The sequence below is a fragment of the Bactrocera oleae genome, chromosome X (genome assembly GCF_042242935.1).
Source record: "Bactrocera oleae isolate idBacOlea1 chromosome X, idBacOlea1, whole genome shotgun sequence".
NCBI lineage: Eukaryota > Metazoa > Arthropoda > Insecta > Diptera > Tephritidae > Bactrocera > Bactrocera oleae.
Window position 1 is genome coordinate 17,327,416 of NC_091541.1, and position 21,123 is coordinate 17,348,538.

At 30.2% G+C, this 21,123-nt stretch overlaps 1 protein-coding gene across 1 annotated transcript; it reads left to right on the forward strand.

Moving 5' to 3' along the window:
• The first annotated feature begins 9,464 nt into the window (after positions 1–9,464).
• Positions 9,465–12,846, forward strand: LOC138858083 (uncharacterized). The gene is made up of 6 exons (XM_070112547.1): positions 9,465–9,513; positions 9,590–9,918; positions 10,064–10,224; positions 10,278–10,549; positions 10,622–11,704; positions 11,758–12,846. Exons 1-6 carry the CDS (start codon positions 9,465–9,467, stop codon positions 12,723–12,725), a joined length of 2,862 nt encoding a protein of 953 aa, XP_069968648.1. The 3' UTR covers positions 12,726–12,846.
• Positions 12,847–21,123: the final 8,277 nt, after the last annotated feature.

A 21,123-nucleotide genomic window follows, 5' to 3' on the forward strand; every position in this document is an offset into this window, starting at 1 on the left:
CAAAATGCATTGATTATATGAATTTGTTAATATTGTAATAACATGCAAAATTTTCCTTAAAAGAGCCGTTCAGTAAAATTTTTTATTTTTCATTATAAGCGATACCTTATTGAAGTCATTAGTAGACAATTTGGAAGAAAATCGACTTTGAGTCTAAATCTAAGAAGGTGCAATTTTTTCGAAAACCATTGATTACATGAATTTGTTAAAATTGTTATAACATGCAGATTTTTCTTTAGCACAGATCAGTAAAATTTATGTTTTTCAGTATAAGCGTTACCTTATTGAAGTCGTTAATATACAATTTGCAAAAAAGAACCTACTTTGGGTCTAAATCTAAGAAACTGCAATTTTTTCGAAATGCATTGATTATATGAATTTGTTAATATGGTAATAACATACAAATTTTTACTCAGAAGAGCTGATCAGAAAAATGTATGATTTTTAGAATAAGCGGTACCTTATTAAAGTCCTTAATATCCAATTAGCAAGAAAATCGTGTTGAGTCTTATCTAAGAAAGTGCAATTTTTAGGAAACGCTTAGATTGTATGAATTTGTTAATATTGTTATAACATGCAGATTTTTCCTTAGCGCAGATCAGTAAAATTTTATATTTTTCAGCGGTTTAAGCGGTACCTTATTGAAGTCGTTAATATACAATTTGTAAAAAAAAACCTACTTTGGGTCTAAATCTAAGAAATTGCAATTTTTTCGAAATGCATTGATTATATGAATTTGTTAAAATTGTTATAACATGCAGATTTTTCTTTAGCACAGATCAGTAAAATTTATGTTTTTCAGTATAAGCGTTACCTTATTGAAGTCGTTAATATACAATTTGCAAAAAAAAACCGACTTTGGGTCTAAATCTAAGAAATTGCAATTTTTCCAAAATTATATATATATGATTATATGAATTTACTAATATGGTAATAACATGCACATTTTTCCTTAGAAGATCAGACCAGTAAAAATTATTTTTTTCAGAATAAGCGGTACCTTACTGAAGTCGATTATATACAATTTGCAAGAAAATCGACTTTGAGTCTAAATCTAAGGAAGTGCAATTTTTTCAAAATGCATCGATTATATGAATTTGTTAATATGGTAATAACATGCAAATTTTTCCTTAGCGCAGATCTATAAAATTTATGTTTTTTGGAATAAGCGGTACCTTACTGAAGTCGTTAATATACAATTTGCAAGAAAATTGACTTTGAGTCTAAATCTAAGGTATAACAATTTTTTCAAAATGCATTGATTATATGAATTTGTTAATATTGTAATAACATGCAAAATTTTCCTTAAAAGAGCCGTTCAGTAAAATTTTTTATTTTTCATTATAGGCGATACCTTATTGAAGTCAGTAATAGACAATTGGAAGAAAATCGACTTTGAGTCTAAATCTAAGAAGGTGCAATTTTTTCGAAAACCATTGATTACATGAATTTGTTAATATTGTTATAACATGCAGATTTTTCTTTAGCACAGATCAGTAAAATTTATGTTTTTCAGTATAAGCGTTACCTTATTGAAGTGCTTATTATCCAATAAGAAGAAAATCGTGTTGAGTCTTATCTAAGAAAGTGCAATTTTTACGAAATGCTTAGATTGTATGAATTTGTTAATATTGTTATAACATGCAGATTTTTCTTTAGCACAGATCAGTAAAATTTATGTTTTACAGTATAAGCGTTACCTTATTGAAGTGCTTATTATCCAATAAGAAGAAAATCGTGTTGAGTCTTATCTAAGAAAGTGCAATTTTTACGAAATGCTTAGATTGTATGAATTTGTTAAAATTGTTATAACATTCAGATTTTTCTTTAGCACAGATCAGTAAAATTTATGTTTTTCAGTATAAGCGTTACCTTCATGAAGTGCTTATTATCCAATAAGAAGAAAATCGTCTTGAGTCTTATCTAAGAAAGTGCAATTTTTACGAAATGCTTAGATTGTATGAATTTGTTAATATTGTTATAACATGCAAATTTTTCCTTAGCGCAGATCAGTAAAATTTTATATTTTTCAGCGGTATAAGCGGCAGCTTATTGAAGTCTTTAATATACAATTTGCAAAAAAAAAACCGACTTTGGGTCTAAATCTAAGAAATCGCAATTTTTTCGAAATGCATTGATTATTTGAATTTGTTAATATGGTAATAACATACAAATTTTTCCTCAAGAGGGCAGTTCAGTAAAATTTATGTTTTTCAGAATAAACGGTTCCTTATTGAAGTCGCTAATATACAATTTGCAAGAAAATCGACTTTGAGTCTAAATCTAGGAAAGTGCAATTTATTCGAAATGAATTGATTATATGGATTTGTTAATATTGTAATAACATACAAATTTTTCCTTAGCGCAGATCTATAAAATTTATGTTTTTTGGAATAAGCGATACCTTATTGAAGTCGTTAATATACAATTTCCAGGAAAATCGACTTTGAGTCTAAACCTAGGAAAGTGCAATTTTTTCTAAATGCATTGTTTATATGAATTTGTTAATATTGTTATAACATGCAACTTTTTCCTAAGCGCAGATCAGTTTAATTTATGTTTTTTAGAATAAGCGGTACCTTTATGAAGTCGCTAATATACAATTTGCAAGAAAATCGACTTTGAGTCTAAATCTAGGAAAGTGCAATTTTTTCTAAATGCATTGTTTATATCAATTTGTTAATATTGTAATAACATGCAAAATTTTCTTTAAAAGAGCCGTTCAGTAAAATTTTTTTTTTTCATTATAAGCGATACCTTATTGAAGTCATTAATAGACAATTTGGAAGAAAATCGACTTTGAGTCTAAATCTAAGAAGGTGCAATTTTTTCGAAAACCATTGATTACATGAATTTGTTAATATTGTTATAACATGCAGATTTTTCTTTAGCACAGATCAGTAAAATTTATGTTTTTCAGTATACGCGTTACCTTATTGAAGTGCTTATTATCCAATAAGAAGAAAATCGTGTTGAGTCTTATCTAAGAAAGTGCAATTTTTACGAAATGCTTAGATTGTATGAATTTGTTAATATTGTTATAACATGTAAATTTTTCCTTAGCGCAGATCAGTAAAATTTTATATATTTCAGCGGTATAAGCGGTAGCTTATTGAAGTCTTTAATATACAATTTGCAAAAAAAAAACCGACTTAGGGTCTAAATCTAAGAAATCGCAATTTTTTCGAAATGCATTGATTATATGAATTTGTTAATATGGTAATAACATACAAATTTTTCCTCAAGAGGGCAGTTCAGTAAAATTTATGTTTTTCAGATTAAACGGTTCCTTATTGAAGTCGCTAATATACAATTTGCAAGAAAATCGACATTGAGTCTAAATCTAGGAAAGTGCAATTAATTCGAAATGAATTGATTATATGGATTTGTTAATATTGTAATAACATACAAACTTTTCCTTAGCGCAGATCTATAAAATTTATGTTTTTTGGAATAAGCGATACCTTATTGAAGTCGTTAATATACAATTTCCAGGAAAATCGACTTTGAGTCTATATCTAGGAAAGTGCAATTTTTTCTAAATGCATTGTTTATATGAATTTGTTAATATTGTTATAACATGCAACTTTTTCCTAAACGCAGATCAGTTAAATTTATGTTTTTTAGAATAAGCGGTACCTTTATGAAGTCGCTAATATACAATTTGCAAGAAAATCGACTTTGAGTCTAAATCTAGGAAAGTGCAATTTTTTCTAAATGCATTGTTTATATGAATTTGTTAATATTGTTATAACATGTAACTTTTTCCTTAGCGCAGATCAGTAAAATTTATGTTTTTTAGAATAAGCGGTACCTTACTGAAGTCGATTATATACAATTTGCAAGAAAATTGACTTTGAGTCTAAATCTAAGGTATAAAAATTTTTTCAAAATGCATTGATTATATGAATTTGTTAATATGTTAATAACATGCAAATTTTTCCTTAGCGCAGAGCTATAAAATTTATGTTTTTTCGAATAAGCGGTACGTTTATGAAGTCGTTAATATACAATTTGCAAAAAAAAACCTACTTTGGGTCTAAATCTAAGAAATTGCAATTATTTTCAAAATGCATTGTTTATATGAATTTACTAATATGGTAAAAACATGCAAAATTTTCCTTAAAAGAGCCGTTCAGTAAAATTTTTTTTTTTTATTATAAGCGATACCTTATTGAAGTCATTAATAGACAATTTGGAAGAAAATCGACTTTGAGTCTAAATCTAAGAAGGTGCAATTTTTTCGAAAACCATTGATTACATGAATTTGTTAATATTGTTATAACATGCAGATTTTTCTTTAGCACAGATCAGTAAAATTTATGTTTTTCAGTATACGCGTTACCTTATTGAAGTGCTTATTATCCAATAAGAAGAAAATCGTGTTGAGTCTTATCTAAGAAAGTGCAATTTTTACGAAATGCTTAGATTGTATGAATTTGTTAATATTGTTATAACATGTAAATTTTTCCTTAGCGCAGATCAGTAAAATTTTATATTTTTCAGCGGTATAAGCGGTAGCTTATTGAAGTCTTTAATATACAATTTGCAAAAAAAAAACCGACTTAGGGTCTAAATCTAAGAAATCGCAATTTTTTCGAAATGCATTGATTATATGAATTTGTTAATATGGTAATAACATACAAATTTTTCCTCAAGAGGGCAGTTCAGTAAAATTTATGTTTTTCAGATTAAACGGTTCCTTATTGAAGTCGCTAATATACAATTTGCAAGAAAATCGACATTGAGTCTAAATCTAGGAAAGTGCAATTAATTCGAAATTAATTGATTATATGGATTTGTTAATATTGTAATAACATACAAATTTTTCCTTAGCGCAGATCTATAAAATTTATGTTTTTTGGAATAAGCGATACCTCATTGAAGTCGTTAATATACAATTTCCAGGAAAATCGACTTTGAGTCTAAATCTAGGAAAGTGCAATTTTTTCTAAATGCATTGTTTATATGAATTTGTTAATATTGTTATAACATGCAACTTTTTCCTAAGCGCAGATCAGTTAAATTTATGTTTTTTAGTATAAGCGGTACCTTTATGAAGTCGCTAATATACAATTTGCAAGAAAATCGACTTTGAGTCTAAATCTAGGAAAGTGCAATTTTTTCTAAATGCATTGTTTATATGAATTTGTTAATATTGTTATAACATTCAAATTTTTTCCTTAGCGCAGATCAGTAAAATTTTATATTTTTCAGCGGTATAAGCGGTACCTTATTGAAGTCGTTAATATACAATTTGCAAGAAAATCGACTTTGAGTCTAAATCTAAGTTATAGCAATTTTTTCAAAATGCATTGATTATATGAATTTGTTAGTATTGTAATAACATGCAAAATTTTCCTTAAAAGAGCCGTTCAGTAAAATTTTTTATTTTTCATTATAAGCGATACCTTATTGAAGTCATTAATAGACAATTTGGAAGAAAATCGACTTTGAGTCTAAATCTAAGAAGGTGCAATTTTTTCGAAAACCATTGATTACATGAATTTGTTAGTATTGTAATAACATGCAAAATTTTCCTTAAAAGAGCCGTTCAGTAAAATTTTTTATTTTTCATTATAAGCGATACCATATTGAAGTCATTAATATACAATTTCCAGGAAAATCGACTTTGAGTCTAAATCTAGGAAAGTGCAATTTTTTCTAAATGCATTGTTTATATGAATTTGTTAATATTGTTATAACATGCAACTTTTTCCTAAACGCAGATCAGTAAAATTTATGTTTTTTAGTATAAGCGGTACCTTTATGAAGTCGCTAATATACAATTTGCAAGAAAATCGACTTTGAGTCTAAATCTAGGAAAGTGCAATTTTTTCTAAATGCATTGTTTATATGAATTTGTTAATATTGTTATAACATTCAAATTTTTTCCTTAGCGCAGATCAGTAAAATTTTATATTTTTCAGCGGTATAAGCGGTACCTTACTGAAGTCGATTATATACAATTTGCAAGAAAATCGACTTTGAGTCTAAATCTAAGGTATAGCAATTTTTTCAAAATGCATTGATTATATGAATTTGTTAGTATTGTAATAACATGCAAAATTTTCCTTAAAAGAGCCGTTCAGTAAAATTTTTTATTTTTCATTATAAGCGATACCTTATTGAAGTCATTAATAGACAATTTGGAAGGAAATCGACTTTGAGTCTAAATCTAAGAAGGTGCAATTTTTTCGAAAACCATTGATTACATGAATTTGTTAAAATGGTTATTACATGCAGATTTTTCTTTAGCACAGATCAGTAAAATTTTTGTTTTTCAGTATAAGCGATACCTTATTGAAGTGCTTATTATCCAATAAGAAGAAAATCGTGTTGAGTCCTATCTAAGAAAGTGCAATTTTTACGAAATGCTTAGATTGTATGAATTTGTTAATATTGTTATAATATGCAAATTTTTCCTTAGCGCAGATCAGTAAAATTTTATATTTTTCAGCGGTATAAGCGGTACCTTATTGAAGTCGTTAATATACAATTTGCAAAAAAAAAAACCTACTTTGGGTCTAAATCTAAGAAATTGCAATTTTTTCGAAATGCATTGATTATATGAATTTGTTAATATGGTAATAACATACAAATTTTTCCTCAGAAGAGCAGTTCAGTAAAATTTATGTTTTAAGAATAAACGGTACCTTATATAAGTCGGTAATATACAATTTGCAAGAAAATCGACTTTGAGTCTAAATCTAGGAAAGTGCAATTTTTTCTAAATGCATTGTTTATATGAATTTGTTAATATTGTAATATCATACAAATTTTTTCCTTAGAAGAGCAGATCAGTAATATTTTTTAGTTTTTAGAATAAGCGGTACCTTACTGAAGTCGATTATATACAATTTGCAAGAAAATTGACTTTGAGTCTAAATCTAAGAAAGTGCAATTTTTTCGAAACACATTAATTATATGAATTTGTTAATATTGTAATAACATGCAAATTTTTACTCAGAAGAGCTGATCAGAAAAATTTATGATTTTTAGAATAAGCGGTACCTTATTAAAGTCCTTAATATCCAATTAGCAAGAAAATCGAGTTGAGTCTTATCTAAGATAGTGCAATTTTTAGGAAATGCTTAGATTGTATGAATTTGTTAATATTGTTATAACATTCAAATTTTTTCTTAGCGCAGATCAGTAAAATTTTATATTTTTCAGCGGTATAAGCGGTACCTTATTGAAGTCGTTAATATACAATTTCCAGGAAAATCGACTTTGAGTCTAAACCTAGGAAAGTGCAATTTTTTCTAAATGCATTGTTTATATGAATTTGTTAATATTGTTATAACATGCAACTTTTTCCTAAGCGCAGATCAGTTAAATTTATGTTTTTTAGAATAAGCGGTACCTTTATGAAGTCGCTAATACACAATTGGCAAGAAAATCGACTTTGAGTCTAAATCTAGGAAAGTGCAATTTTTTCTAAATGCATTGTTTATGTGAATTTGTTAATATTGTTATAACATGCAACTTTTTCCTTAGCGCAGATCAGTAAAATTTATGTTTTTTAGAATAAATAATAAATATGAATTTGTTAAAATGGTTATAACATGCAGATTTTTCTTTAGCACAGATCAGTAAAATTTATGTTTTTCAGTATAAGCGATACCTTATTGAAATGCTTATTATCCAATAAGAAGAAAATCGTGTTGAGTCCTATCTAAGAAAGTGCAGTGTTTACGAAATGCTTAGATTGTATGAATTTGTTAATATTGTTATAATATGCAAATTTTTCTTTAGCGCAGATCAGTAAAATTTTATATTTTTCAGCGGTATAGGCGGTACCTTATTGAAGTCGTTAATATACAATTTGCAAAAAAAAACCTACTTTGGGTCTATATCTAAGAAATTGCAATTTTTTCGAAATGCATTGATTATATGAATTTGTTAATATGGTAATAACATACAAATTTTTCCTCAGAAGAGCAGTTCAGTAAAATTTATGTTTTAAGAATAAACGGTACCTTATTGAAGTCGGTAATATACAATTTGCAAGAAAATCGACTTTGAGTCTAAATCTAGGAAAGTGCAATTTTTTCTAAATGCATTGTTTATATGAATTTGTTAATATTGTAATATCATGCAAATTTTTTCCTTAGAAGAGCAGATCAGTAATATTTTTTAGTTTTTAGAATAAGCGGTACCTTATTGAAGTCATTAATAGACAATTTGGAAGAAAATCGACTTTGAGTCTAAATCTAAGAAGGTGCAATTTTTTCGAAAACCATTGATTACATGAATTTGTTAAAATGGTTATAACATGCAGATTTTTCTTTAGCACAGATCAGTAAAATTTATGTTTTTCAGTATAAGCGATACCTTATTGAAGTGCTTATTATCCAATAAGAAGAAAATCGTGTTGAGTCCTATCTAAGAAAGTGCAATTTTTACGAAATGCTTAGATTGTATGAATTTGTTAATATTGTTATAATATGCAAATTTTTCCTTAGCGCAGATCAGTAAAATTTTATATTTTTCAGCGGTATAAGCGGTACCTTATTGAAGTCGTTAATATACAATTTGCAAAAAAAAAAACCTACTTTGGGTCTAAATCTAAGAAATTGCAATTTTTTCGAAATGCATTGATTATATGAATTTGTTAATATGGTAATAACATACAAATTTTTCCTCAGAAGAGCAGTTCAGTAAAATTTATGTTTTAAGAATAAACGGTACCTTATATAAGTCGGTAATATACAATTTGCAAGAAAATCGACTTTGAGTCTAAATCTAGGAAAGTGCAATTTTTTCTAAATGCATTGTTTATATGAATTTGTTAATATTGTAATATCATGCAAATTTTTTCCTTAGAAGAGCAGATCAGTATAATTTTTTAGTTTTTAGAATAAGCGGTACCTTACTGAAGTCGATAATATACAATTTGCAAGAAAATTGACTTTGAGTCTAAATCTAAGAAAGTGCAATTTTTTCGAAACCCATTAATTATATGAATTTGTTAATCTACTATATAAAAATAAGTCCGGTTTTCCTTCCTGACGCTATAACTCCAGAACGCAAGAACCGATTTCCACGGTGTCGCATTCGTTGGAAAGGTCTCGGGCTCCGTGAGGTTTATAGCAAAGAAAATTCAGGAAAAATTTCAACAGAAAAGCGGGAAAATCTTTTTTCACATTCAGCGCCATCTCTGATACATAACATGTACTACAAACCAATATTTTAAGTAGATGGCGCCGGTGCGTGATACATTGATTGACAGCTACTCATTGTTTTCTGCTCATTTAATTTCATGTGACAAACCGGTATTGTGTTCACTTGAAATTGTGAAAAAAAACTAAAAAAACATAAGTTATTCGTTTCCTAACATTTCAATTGGAAACCATCAAATCAATAACGTGTATTTTTATAGACAGGTGGTAAGTTGAACTGTGTAAATTATGTGGATCGTGCATTTGAGGTTAAATTCACTGCTCTGTCCATAGTCCAAAATGCCTAGAGGCCGACGTGCAAACATCGCCCGTCGCACAAGACATGCAAGTCAGTAACAAGTGTATTCACAGAACTTAAGCGTAGAAAGACAAAATATAATAAGAGAACATGCCCGATTGATTAGCTTCATACAATCGCTTGGCATTCCAATATGATCCCACTGCGAACTACAGTTATGATGAAAATTTAGATATTGGACCAATGACGACTATATGCCGATATTGCAATGCGTTAAATTTCAAAAGAGAAACGGCTGGATTGTGCTGCGCAAGTGGAAAAGTCAAACTGGATCCATTACTTACACCACCAGAACCACTGAGACCATTGTTCGATGGAAGTGATCCCGATTCCAGCCATTTTCTTCAACACATCCTTGAATACAATAACTGCTTTCGCATGACTTCCTTTGGAGCTAATATCAATCGAGAAGGCGGCTTCATGCCGACTTGCAAGGTTAAGATACAACACACATAACCAATCATTCACACCAACACAATAAATTGCAACACATAACAACTACATATACACCACACACTACACCATCACACGATCAGAAGTTACACCGTATTCTTTAACAAATGATTGTTTGCAATTACAGATACAAGGACAAATGTATCATTTGAATGGTTCAATGGTGCCAACACTAGATGAACCGCATCAATTTCTGCAAATATATTTCATTTCGTCGATGCTTGATCAGCTGAATGTGCGGAGCAATATACAGGGAACACAACAATTAAAGAGACGAACTATTGAACAGTTGCAATCATTTTTACACGCTAATAATGCTGTGGTTAATATGTTCAAAACAGCATTGGAACGAACAAATTTGTCATAAGAGCGGATTGTACTCCAACAGGAGAACATGTGCGAAGATTCAATGCACCCACCGTTAATGATGTTGCTGCAATTATTGTTGGCGATCTAACTAAATCGCGTGACATTGTCGTTCAGCGAAGAAGCAATATCATGCATCGTGTAAACGAGACACATCGTTTGAACGATGCGTTACAATATCCAATCATTTATTGGCAAGGGCAAGACGGGTACGACATCATGTTGAAGACGGTCGATCCAATTTCAGGTACAATATTCACACACTAATTATTGCTATTATTGGTTTCCATTAACAATTCATTTAATTTTGCATTTTCAGGCGTAACAACGAATAAAAATCTAAGCGCAATGAATTACTATGCGTATCCTATGATGATTCGCACACATGAGGAGAATGTCATTCTGAAGTTCCGTCGGCTATTCCAGCAATTCGCTGTCGACATGTATGTCAAAGTCGAGACCAAACGTTTAGCGTTCATCCGATTCAATCAGGCAAAGCTACGATCTGAGGACTATATACACTTGCGTGATGCTATTCATTCAGATGGTGATGTTCAGAATATTGGACGTCTGATGATTCTCCCATCATCTTATATCGGAAGCCCTCGCCACATGCACGAATACGCTCAAGACGCTATGACGTACGTGCGAAATTATGGAACTCCGGATTTATTTATTACGCTCACATGCAATCCAAAGTGGACGGAAATTGAACGTGAGTTGGAACCGGGCCAAAAACCGCAAGATCGCCATGACATAATCGGCAGAGTATTTCAGCAAAAACTCAAGGTTATGATGAATGTGCTTACTAAGTATCAAGTTTTTGGTGACACACGTTGTTATTCGTACTCGGTGGAATGGCAGCAGCGTGGACTAACGCATGCTCATATCCTAATTTGGTTGCTGAACAAATTACATTCAGATGAAGTAGATGACATCATATCAGTTGAAATACCAGATCCAGTCACTGATCCCCATCTACACGACATTGTGACGACACAGATGGTTCATGGACCGTGCGGTGCATTAAATCCAATATCGCCTTGCATGGCTGATGGAAAGTGCACAAAACGATATCCGCGACCGTTAGTTACCGAAATAGTCACAGGGAACGATGGATATCCAGTTTATCGTCGGCGTTCAAAAGAAGATAATGGTCGAACTATCAAAGTTAAAGTTCAAAATCAAGAGATTGAGATCGGAAATGAATTCATTGAACCATATTGCCCACTGCTATCACGTATTTTCAAAACACATGCAAACGTTGAGAGTTGTCATTCGGCCAAATCAATCAAATATTTGTACAAGTACGTCACAAAAGGCAGCGACACGGCTGTGTTTGGTATTGCGTCGGCAAATGCGAATGACGAAATCAGCAACTTCCAAATGGGCAGATACGTCAGTACTAATGAAGCACTGTGTTCTCATTTCAAATTCATGAAAGATATCCCACAGTTGTACATTTAGCAGTGCATTTGGAAAATGGCCAAAGAGTTTACTTCACTGAGGCTAATGTGGCACAACGAGCTGAGAGACCACCATCGACAACATTGACTAGCTTCTTTGCAATGTGTGAAGCAGATCTCTTCGCAGCGACGCTGATGTACGTTGAAATGCCCAAGTATTACACTAGGAATCAATCAACAAAGAAATTCCAACGTCGCAAACAAGGAACCCCAGTTCCAGATTGGCAACATCTGTTTTCCGCTGATGCACTAGGTCGCATGTATACTGTTCATCCTAGAAATGATGAATGTTTTTATTTGCGACTGCTGTTGGTAAATGTACGTGGACCAAAACCATTTACGCATTTGAAAACTGTGAATGGCCACCAATGCCAAACATATCGAGAAGCATGTCAACTATTGGGTTTGCTGGAGAACGATTCTCATTGGGATTTAACACTTGCGGATTCAGTTGTTTCATCAAATGCGTACCAAATACGAACGCTGTTCGCAATTATCATCACCACATGTTTTCCTTCGCAACCAATTCAGTTATGGAACAAATACAAAGACGACATATGTGAAGATATCTTGCATCGCTTGCGCATCCAAACGAATAATCCTGACATCCAAATAACCGATCAAATCTACAATGAAGGATTGAAGCTGATTGAGGATCAATGCTTGACTATTGCAAACAAGCTACTGATTGAAGTAGGAATGATTGCGCCAAATCGATCGATGCATGATGCATTCAACCAAGAATTAAATCGAGAGCTGCAATACAATGTTGATACATTGCAGGAATTCGTTCGAAATAATGTGCCGTTGCTGAATGAACAGCAAAAACAAGTATACAAAATATTAATGCAAGCGGTGGACAATAATACTGGTGGTCTATTCTTCCTGGACGCACCTGGAGGAACAGGGAAAACATTTGTCATCATTGATTTTGGCCACTATTCGATCAAGATGTGACATAGCTTTGGCGTTAGCATCATCTGGAATTGCGGCGACTCTTCTTGATGGCGGTCGTACTGCACATTCTGCGCTTAAGTTGCCACTCAATTTAAAAACAATTGATACTCCAACATGCAATATTTCCCGATCCAGTGCAATGGGAAAGTTGTTGATGCAATGCAAGCTCATTGTTTGGGATGAGTGCACAATGGCACATAAGAAGTCACTTGAAGCACTTAACTTCACACTGAAAGATCTTCGGCGAAATAACAACATCTTTGGCGGCTTGATGGTATTTTTGGCAGGCGATTTCAGGCAGCCGTTGCCAGTAATTCCCCGTGGAACGCCTGCAGATGAATTGAATGCTTGCCTGAAGGCATCACCCTTATGGAATACCGTAAAACATTATCGCTAACCACTAATATGAGAGTTCAACTTCAAAATGATCAAAGTGCGGAACAATTTTCCAAACAATTGTTAGCTTTAGGAATGGGAAAGTCCCAGTTGATGCGACATCTGGATTTATTACTCTTACCAACGACTTTTGCCGATTTGTAGACTCTCAATTAGCTCTTATTGAAAATGTTTTCCCAAACATTAGTGAGAATTATCAGAATCATGCTTGGTTGAGTCAACGAGCAATTCTTGCCGCAAAGAATAATGATGTACACGCACTAAATTTCACCATTCAATTAAAAATTGCTAGCGATTTGGTGACATACAAATCCGTTGATTCCATAACAAATCCCGATGATGTAGTAAATTATCCAACGGAGTTTTTGAACCCTCTGGAGTTACCAGGATTTCCACCACATGATTTGCAACTCAAAGTTGGTACAGTTATTATGATATTGCGTAATTTGAATCCAACGCGACTTTGCAACGGTACTCGACTGTCGGTAAAAAGACTTATGCCGAATTTGATTGAGGCAACCATTATTAACGGCAAGTACGCAGGTGAAAATGTATGTATTCCTCGAATACCAATGATTCCGACTGATCTTCCGTTTGACTTCAAGCGATTGCAATTTTCAGTTCGCCTTGCGTTCGCAATGACAATTAACAAGTCGCAAGGTCAATCGCTTAGTGTTTGCGGGATAAATTTAGAAAATTATTGTTTTTCACATGGGCAGATATACGTGGCGTATTCACGAGTTGGGAAACCATCCGCTTTGTTTGTGTTAACATCAGACCAAAAAACAAAAAATGTGGTTTACCAGAGAGCACTTCAATGAAACGGATAATATGCGGACACGTATAACGCTTCGATTCAGTATTCACTTTGGATTCACGTTCATTTACTTAGAGAATTTCAACTAAATAACACTTCAAAATTTGTCATCGAAATGAATTCATTACTGTTGTGAAGTGAAATAAAATTTTTTCTTTTTGAATATAAAACAAAAAAAAAAATTTTCTTCATCTTTTAATTACCAAACGAAATGTTACATAAAACAAAGCCATCTGGTGGCGAAACGGAGTTTGCCGGGTTTGCTAGTATTGTAATAACATGCAAATTTTTACTCAGAAGAGCTGATCAGAAAAATTTATGATTTTTAGAATAAGCGGTACCTTATTAAAGTCCTTAATATCCAATTAGCAAGAAAATCGAGTTGAGTCTTATCTAAGAAAGTGCAATTTTTAGGAAATGCTTAGATTGTATGAATTTGTTAATATTGTTATAACATTCAAATTTTTTCTTAGCGCAGATCAGTAAAATTTTATATTTTTCAGCGGTATAAGCGGTACCTTATTGAAGTCGTTAATATACAATTTCCAGGAAAATCGACTTTGAGTCTAAACCTAGGAAAGTGCAATTTTTTCTAAATGCATTGTTTATATGAATTTGTTAATATTGTTATAACATGCAACTTTTTCCTAAGCGCAGATCAGTTAAATTTATGTTTTTTAGAATAAGCGGTACCTTTATGAAGTCGCTAATATACAATTGGCAAGAAAATCGACTTTGAGTCTAAATCTAGGAAAGTGCAATTTTTTCTAAATGCATTGTTTATGTGAATTTGTTAATATTGTTATAACATGCAACTTTTTCCTTAGCGCAGATCAGTAAAATTTATGTTTTTTAGAATAAATAATAAATATGAATTTGTTAAAATGGTTATAACATGCAGATTTTTCTTTAGCACAGATCAGTAAAATTTATGTTTTTCAGTATAAGCGATACCTTATTGAAGTGCTTATTATCCAATAAGAAGAAAATCGTGTTGAGTCCTATCTAAGAAAGTGCAGTTTTTACGAAATGCTTAGATTGTATGAATTTGTTAATATTGTTATAATATGCAAATTTTTCTTTAGCGCAGATCAGTAAAATTTTATATTTTTCAGCGGTATAGGCGGTACCTTATTGAAGTCGTTAATATACAATTTGCAAAAAAAAAACCTACTTTGGGTCTATATCTAAGAAATTGCAATTTTTTCGAAATGCATTGATTATATGAATTTGTTAATATGGTAATAACATACAAATTTTTCCTCAGAAGAGCAGTTCAGTAAAATTTATGTTTTAAGAATAAACGGTACCTTATTGAAGTCGGTAATATACAATTTGCAAGAAAATCGACTTTGAGTCTAAATCTAGGAAAGTGCAATTTTTTCTAAATGCATTGTTTATATGAATTTGTTAATATTGTAATATCATGCAAATTTTTTCCTTAGAAGAGCAGATCAGTAATATTTTTTAGTTTTTAGAATAAGCGGTACCTTACTGAAGTCGATTATATACAATTTGCAATAAAATTGACTTTGAGTCTAAATCTAAGAAAGTGCAATTTTTTCGAAACCCATTAATTATATGAATTTGTTAATATTGTAATAACATGCAAATTTTTACTCAGAAGAGCTGATCAGAAAAATTTATGATTTTTAGAATAAGCGGTACCTTATTAAAGTCCTTAATATCCAATTAGCAAGAAAATCGAGTTGAGTCTTATCTAAGAAAGTGCAATTTTTAGGAAATGCTTAGATTGTATGAATTTGTTAATATTGTTATAACATTCAAATTTTTTCTTAGCGCAGATCAGTAAAATTTTATATTTTTCAGCGGTATAAGCGGTACCTTATTGAAGTCGTTAATATACAATTTCCAGGAAAATCGACTTTGAGTCTAAACATAGGAAAGTGCAATTTTTTCTAAATGCATTGTTTATATGAATTTGTTAATATTGTTATAACATGCAACTTTTTCCTAAGCGCAGATCAGTTAAATTTATGTTTTTTAGAATAAGCGGTACCTTTATGAAGTCTCTAATATACAATTGGCAAGAAAATCGACTTTGAGTCTAAATCTAGGAAAGTGCAATTTTTTCTAAATGCATTGTTTATGTGAATTTGTTAATATTGTTATAACATGCAACTTTTTCCTTAGCGCAGATCAGTAAAATTTATGTTTTTTAGAATAAATAATAAATATGAATTTGTTAAAATGGTTATAACATGCAGATTTTTCTTTAGCACAGATCAGTAAAATTTATGTTTTTCAGTATAAGCGATACCTTATTGAAGTGCTTATTATCCAATAAGAAGAAAATCGTGTTGAGTCCTATCTAAGAAAGTGCAATTTTTACGAAATGCTTAGATTGTATGAATTTGTTAATATTGTTATAATATGCAAATTTTTCCTTAGCGCAGATCAGTAAAATTTAATATTTTTCAGCGGTATAAGCGGTACCTTATTGAAGTCGTTAATATACAATTTGCAAAAAAAAAAACCTACTCTGGGTCTAAATCTAAGAAATTGCAATTTTTTCGAAATGCATTGATTATATGAATTTGTTAATATGGTAATAACATACAAATTTTTCCTCAGAAGAGCAGTTCAGTAAAATTTATGTTTTAAGAATAAACGGTACCTTATTGAAGTCGGTAATATACAATTTGCAAGAAAATCGACTTTGAGTCTAAATCTAGGAAAGTGCAATTTTTTCTAAATGCATTGTTTATATGAATTTGTTAATATTGTAATATCATGCAAATTTTTTCCTTAGAAGAGCAGATCAGTAATATTTTTTAGTTTTTAGAATAAGCAGTACCTTACTGAAGTCGATTATATACAATTTGCAATAAAATTGACTTTGAGTCTAAATCTAAGAAAGTGCAATTTTTTCGAAACCCATTAATTATATGAATTTGTTAATATTGTAATAACATGCAAATTTTTACTCAGAAGAGCTGATCAGAAAAATTTATGATTTTTAGAATAAGCGGTACCTTATTAAAGTCCTTAATATCCAATTAGCAAGAAAATCGAGTTGAGTCTTATCTAAGAAAGTGCAATTTTTAGGAAATGCTTAGATTGTATGAATTTGTTAATATTGTTATAACATTCAAATTTTTTCTTAGCGCAGATCAGTAAAATTTTATATTTTTCAGCGGTATAAGCGGTACCGTATTGAAGTCGTTAATATACAATTTGCAAAAAAAAAACCGACTTTGGGTCTAAATCTAAGAAATTGCAATTTTTTCAAAATGCATTGATTATATAAATGTACTAATATGGTAATAACATGCAAATTTTTTCCTTAGAAGAGCAGATCAGTAATATTTTTTAGTTTTTAGAATAAGCGGTACCTTACTGAAGTCGATTATATACAATTTGCAAGAAAATTGACTTTGAGTCTAAATCTAAGAAAGTGCAATTTTTTCGAAACCCATTAATTATATGAATTTGTTAATATTGTAATAACATGCAAATTTTTACTCAGAAGAGCTGATCAGAAAAATTTATGATTTTTAGAATAAGCGGTACCTTATTAAAGTCCTTAATATCCAATTAGCAAGAAAATCGAGTTGAGTCTTATCTAAGAAAGTGCAATTTTTAGGAAATGCTTAGATTGTATGAATTTGTTAATATTGTTATAACATTCAAATTTTTTCTTAGCGCAGATCAGTAAAATTTTATATTTTTCAGCGGTATAAGCGGTACCTTATTGAAGTCGTTAATATACAATTTGCAAAAAAAAAACCGACTTTGGGTCTAAATCTAAGAAATTGCAATTTTTTCAAAATGCATTGATTATATAAATGTACTAATATGGTAATAACATGCACATTTTTCCTTAGAAGAGCAGATCAGTAAAAATTATGTTTTTCAGAATAAGCGGTACCTTATTGAAGTCGTTAATATACAATTTGCAAGAAAATCGACTTTGACTAAATCTAGGAAAGTGCAATTTTTTTCAAATGCATTGATTATATGAATTTGTTAATATTGTTATAACATGCAACTTTTTCCTAAGCGCAGATCAGTAAAATTTATGTTTTTTAGAATAACCGGTACCTTACTAAAGTCGATTATATACAATTTGCAAGAAAATTGACTTTGAGTCTAAATCTAAGGTATACAAATTTTTTCAAAATGCATTGATTATATGAATTTGTTAATATTGTAATAACATGCAAAATTTTCCTTAAAAGAGCCGTTCAGTAAAATTTTTTATTTTTCATTATAAGCGATACCTTATTGAAGTCATTAATAGACAATTTGGAAGAAAATCGACTTTGAGTCTAAATCTAAGAAGGTGCAATTTTTTCGAAAACCATTGATTACATGAATTTGTTAAAATGGTTATAACATGCAGATTTTTCTTTAGCACACATCAGTAAAATTTATGTTTTTCAGTATAAGCGTTACCTTATTGAAGTGCTTACTATCCAATAAGAAGAAAATCGTGTTGAGTCCTATCTAAGAAAGTGCAATTTTTACGAAACGCTTAGATTGTATGAATTTGTTAATATTGTTATAATATGCAAATTTTTCCTTAGCGCAGATCGGTAAAATTTTTTTTTTTCAGCGGTAAAAGCGGTACCTTATTGAAGTCGTTAATATACAATTTGCAAAAAAAAAAACCTACTTTGGGTCTAAATCTAAGAAATTGCAATTTTTTCGAAATGCATTGATTATATGAATTTGTTAATATGGTAATAACATACAAATTTTTCCTCAGAAGAGCAGTTCAGTAAAATTTATGTTTTAAGAATAAACGGTACCTTATTGAAGTCGGTAATATACAATTTGCAAGAAAATCGACTTTGAGTCTAAACCTAGGAAAGTGCAATTTTTTCTAAATGCATTGAATATAGGGATTTGTTAATATTGTAATAACATACAAATTTTTCCTTAGCGCAGATCTATAAAAATTATGTTTTTTGGAATAAGCGATACCTTATTGAAGTCGTTAATATACAATTTCCAGGAAAATCTACTTTGAGTCTAAACCTAGGAAAGTGCAATTTTTTCTAAATGCATTGTTTATATGAATTTGTTAATATTGTTATAACATGCAACTTTTTCCTAAGCGCAGATCAGTTAAATTTATGTTTTTTAGAATAAGCGGTACCTTTATGAAGTCGCTAATATACAATTTGCAAGAAAATCGACTTTGAGTCTAAATCTAGGAAAGTGCAATTTTTTCTAAATGCATTGTTTATATGAATTTGTTAATATTGTTATAACATGCAACTTTTTCCTTAGCGCAGATCAGCAAAAATTTATGTTTTTTAGAATAAGCGGTAGCTTACTGAAGTCGATTATATACAATTTGCAAGAAAATTGACTTTGAGTCTAAATCTAAGGTATAAAAATTTTTTCAAAATGCATTGATTATATGAATTTGTTAATATTGTAATAACATGCAAAATTTTCCTTAAAAGAGCCGTTCAGTAAAAATTTTTTTTTTTCATTATAAGCGATACCTTATTGAAGTAATTAATAAACAATTTGGAAGAAAATCGACTTTGAGTCTAAATCTAAGAAGGTGCAATTTTTTCGAAAACCATTGATTACATGAATTTGTTAATATTGTTATAACATGCAGATTTTTCTTTAGCACAGATCAGTAAAATTTATATTTTTCAGTATACGCGTTACCTTATTGAAGTGCTTATTATCCAATAAGAAGAAAATCGTGTTGAGTCTTATCTAAGAAAGTGCAATTTTTACGAAATGCTTAGATTGTATGAATTTTTTAATATTGTTATAACATGCAAATTTTTCCTTAGCGCAGATCAGTAAAATTTTATATTTTTCAGCGGTATAAGCGGTAGCTTATTGAAGTCTTTAATATACAATTTGCAAAAAAAAAACCGACTTTGGGTCTAAATCTAAGAAATCGCAATTTTTTCGAAATGCATTGATTATATGAATTTGTTAACATGGTAATAACAAACAAATTTTTCCTCAAGAGGGCAGTTCAGTAAAATTTATGTTTTTCAGATTAAACGGTTCCTTATTGAAGTCGCTAATATACAATTTGCAGGAAAATCGACATTGAGTCTAAATCTAGGAAAGTGCAATTTATTCCAAATGAATTGATTATATGGATTTGTTTATATTGTAATAACATACAAATTTTTCCTTAGCGCAGATCTATAAAATTTATGTTTTTGGAATAAGCGATACCTTATTGAAGTCGTTAATATACAATTTCCAGGAAAATCGACTTTGAGTCTAAATCTAGGAAAGTGCAATTTTTTCTAAATGCATTGTTTATATGAATTTGTTAATATTGTTATAACATGCAACTTTTTCCTAAACGCAGATCAGTTAAATTTATGTTTTTTAGAATAAGCGGTACCTTACTGAAGTCGATTATATACAATTTGCAAGAAAATCGACTTTGAGTCTAAATCTAGGAAAGTGCAATTTTTTCTAAATGCATTGTTTATATGAATTTGTTAATATTGTTATAACATGTAACTTTTTCCTTAGCGCAGATCAGTAAAATTCATGTTTTTTAGAATAAGCGGTACCTTACTGAAGTCGATTATATACAATTTGGAAGAAAATTGACTTTGAGTCTAAATCTAAGGTATAAAAATTTTTGCAAAATGCATTGATTATATGAATTTGTTAATATTGTAATAACGTGCAAAATTTTCCTCAAAAGAACCGTTCAGTAAAATTTTTTTTTTTCATTATAAGCGATACCTTATTGAAGTCATTAATAGACAATTTGGAAGAAAATCGACTTTGAGTCTAAATCTAAGAAGGTGCAATTTTTTCGAAAACCATTGATTACATGAATTTGTTAATATTGTTATAACATGCAGATTTTTCTTTAGCACAGATCAGTAAAATTTATGTTTTTCAGTATACGCGTTACCTTATTGAAGTGCTTATTATCCAATAAGAAGAAAATCGTGTTGAGTCTTATCTAAGAAAGTGCAATTTTTACGAAATGCTTAGATTGTATGAATTTTTTAATATTGTTATAACATGCAAATTTTTCCTTAGCGCAGATCAGTAAAATTTTATATTTTTCAGCGGTATAAGCGGTAGCTTATTGAAGCCTTTAATATACAATTTGCAAAAAAAAACCGACTTTGGGTCTAAATCTAAGAAATCGCAATTTTTTCGAAATGCATTGATTATATGAATTTGTTAATATTGTTATAACAT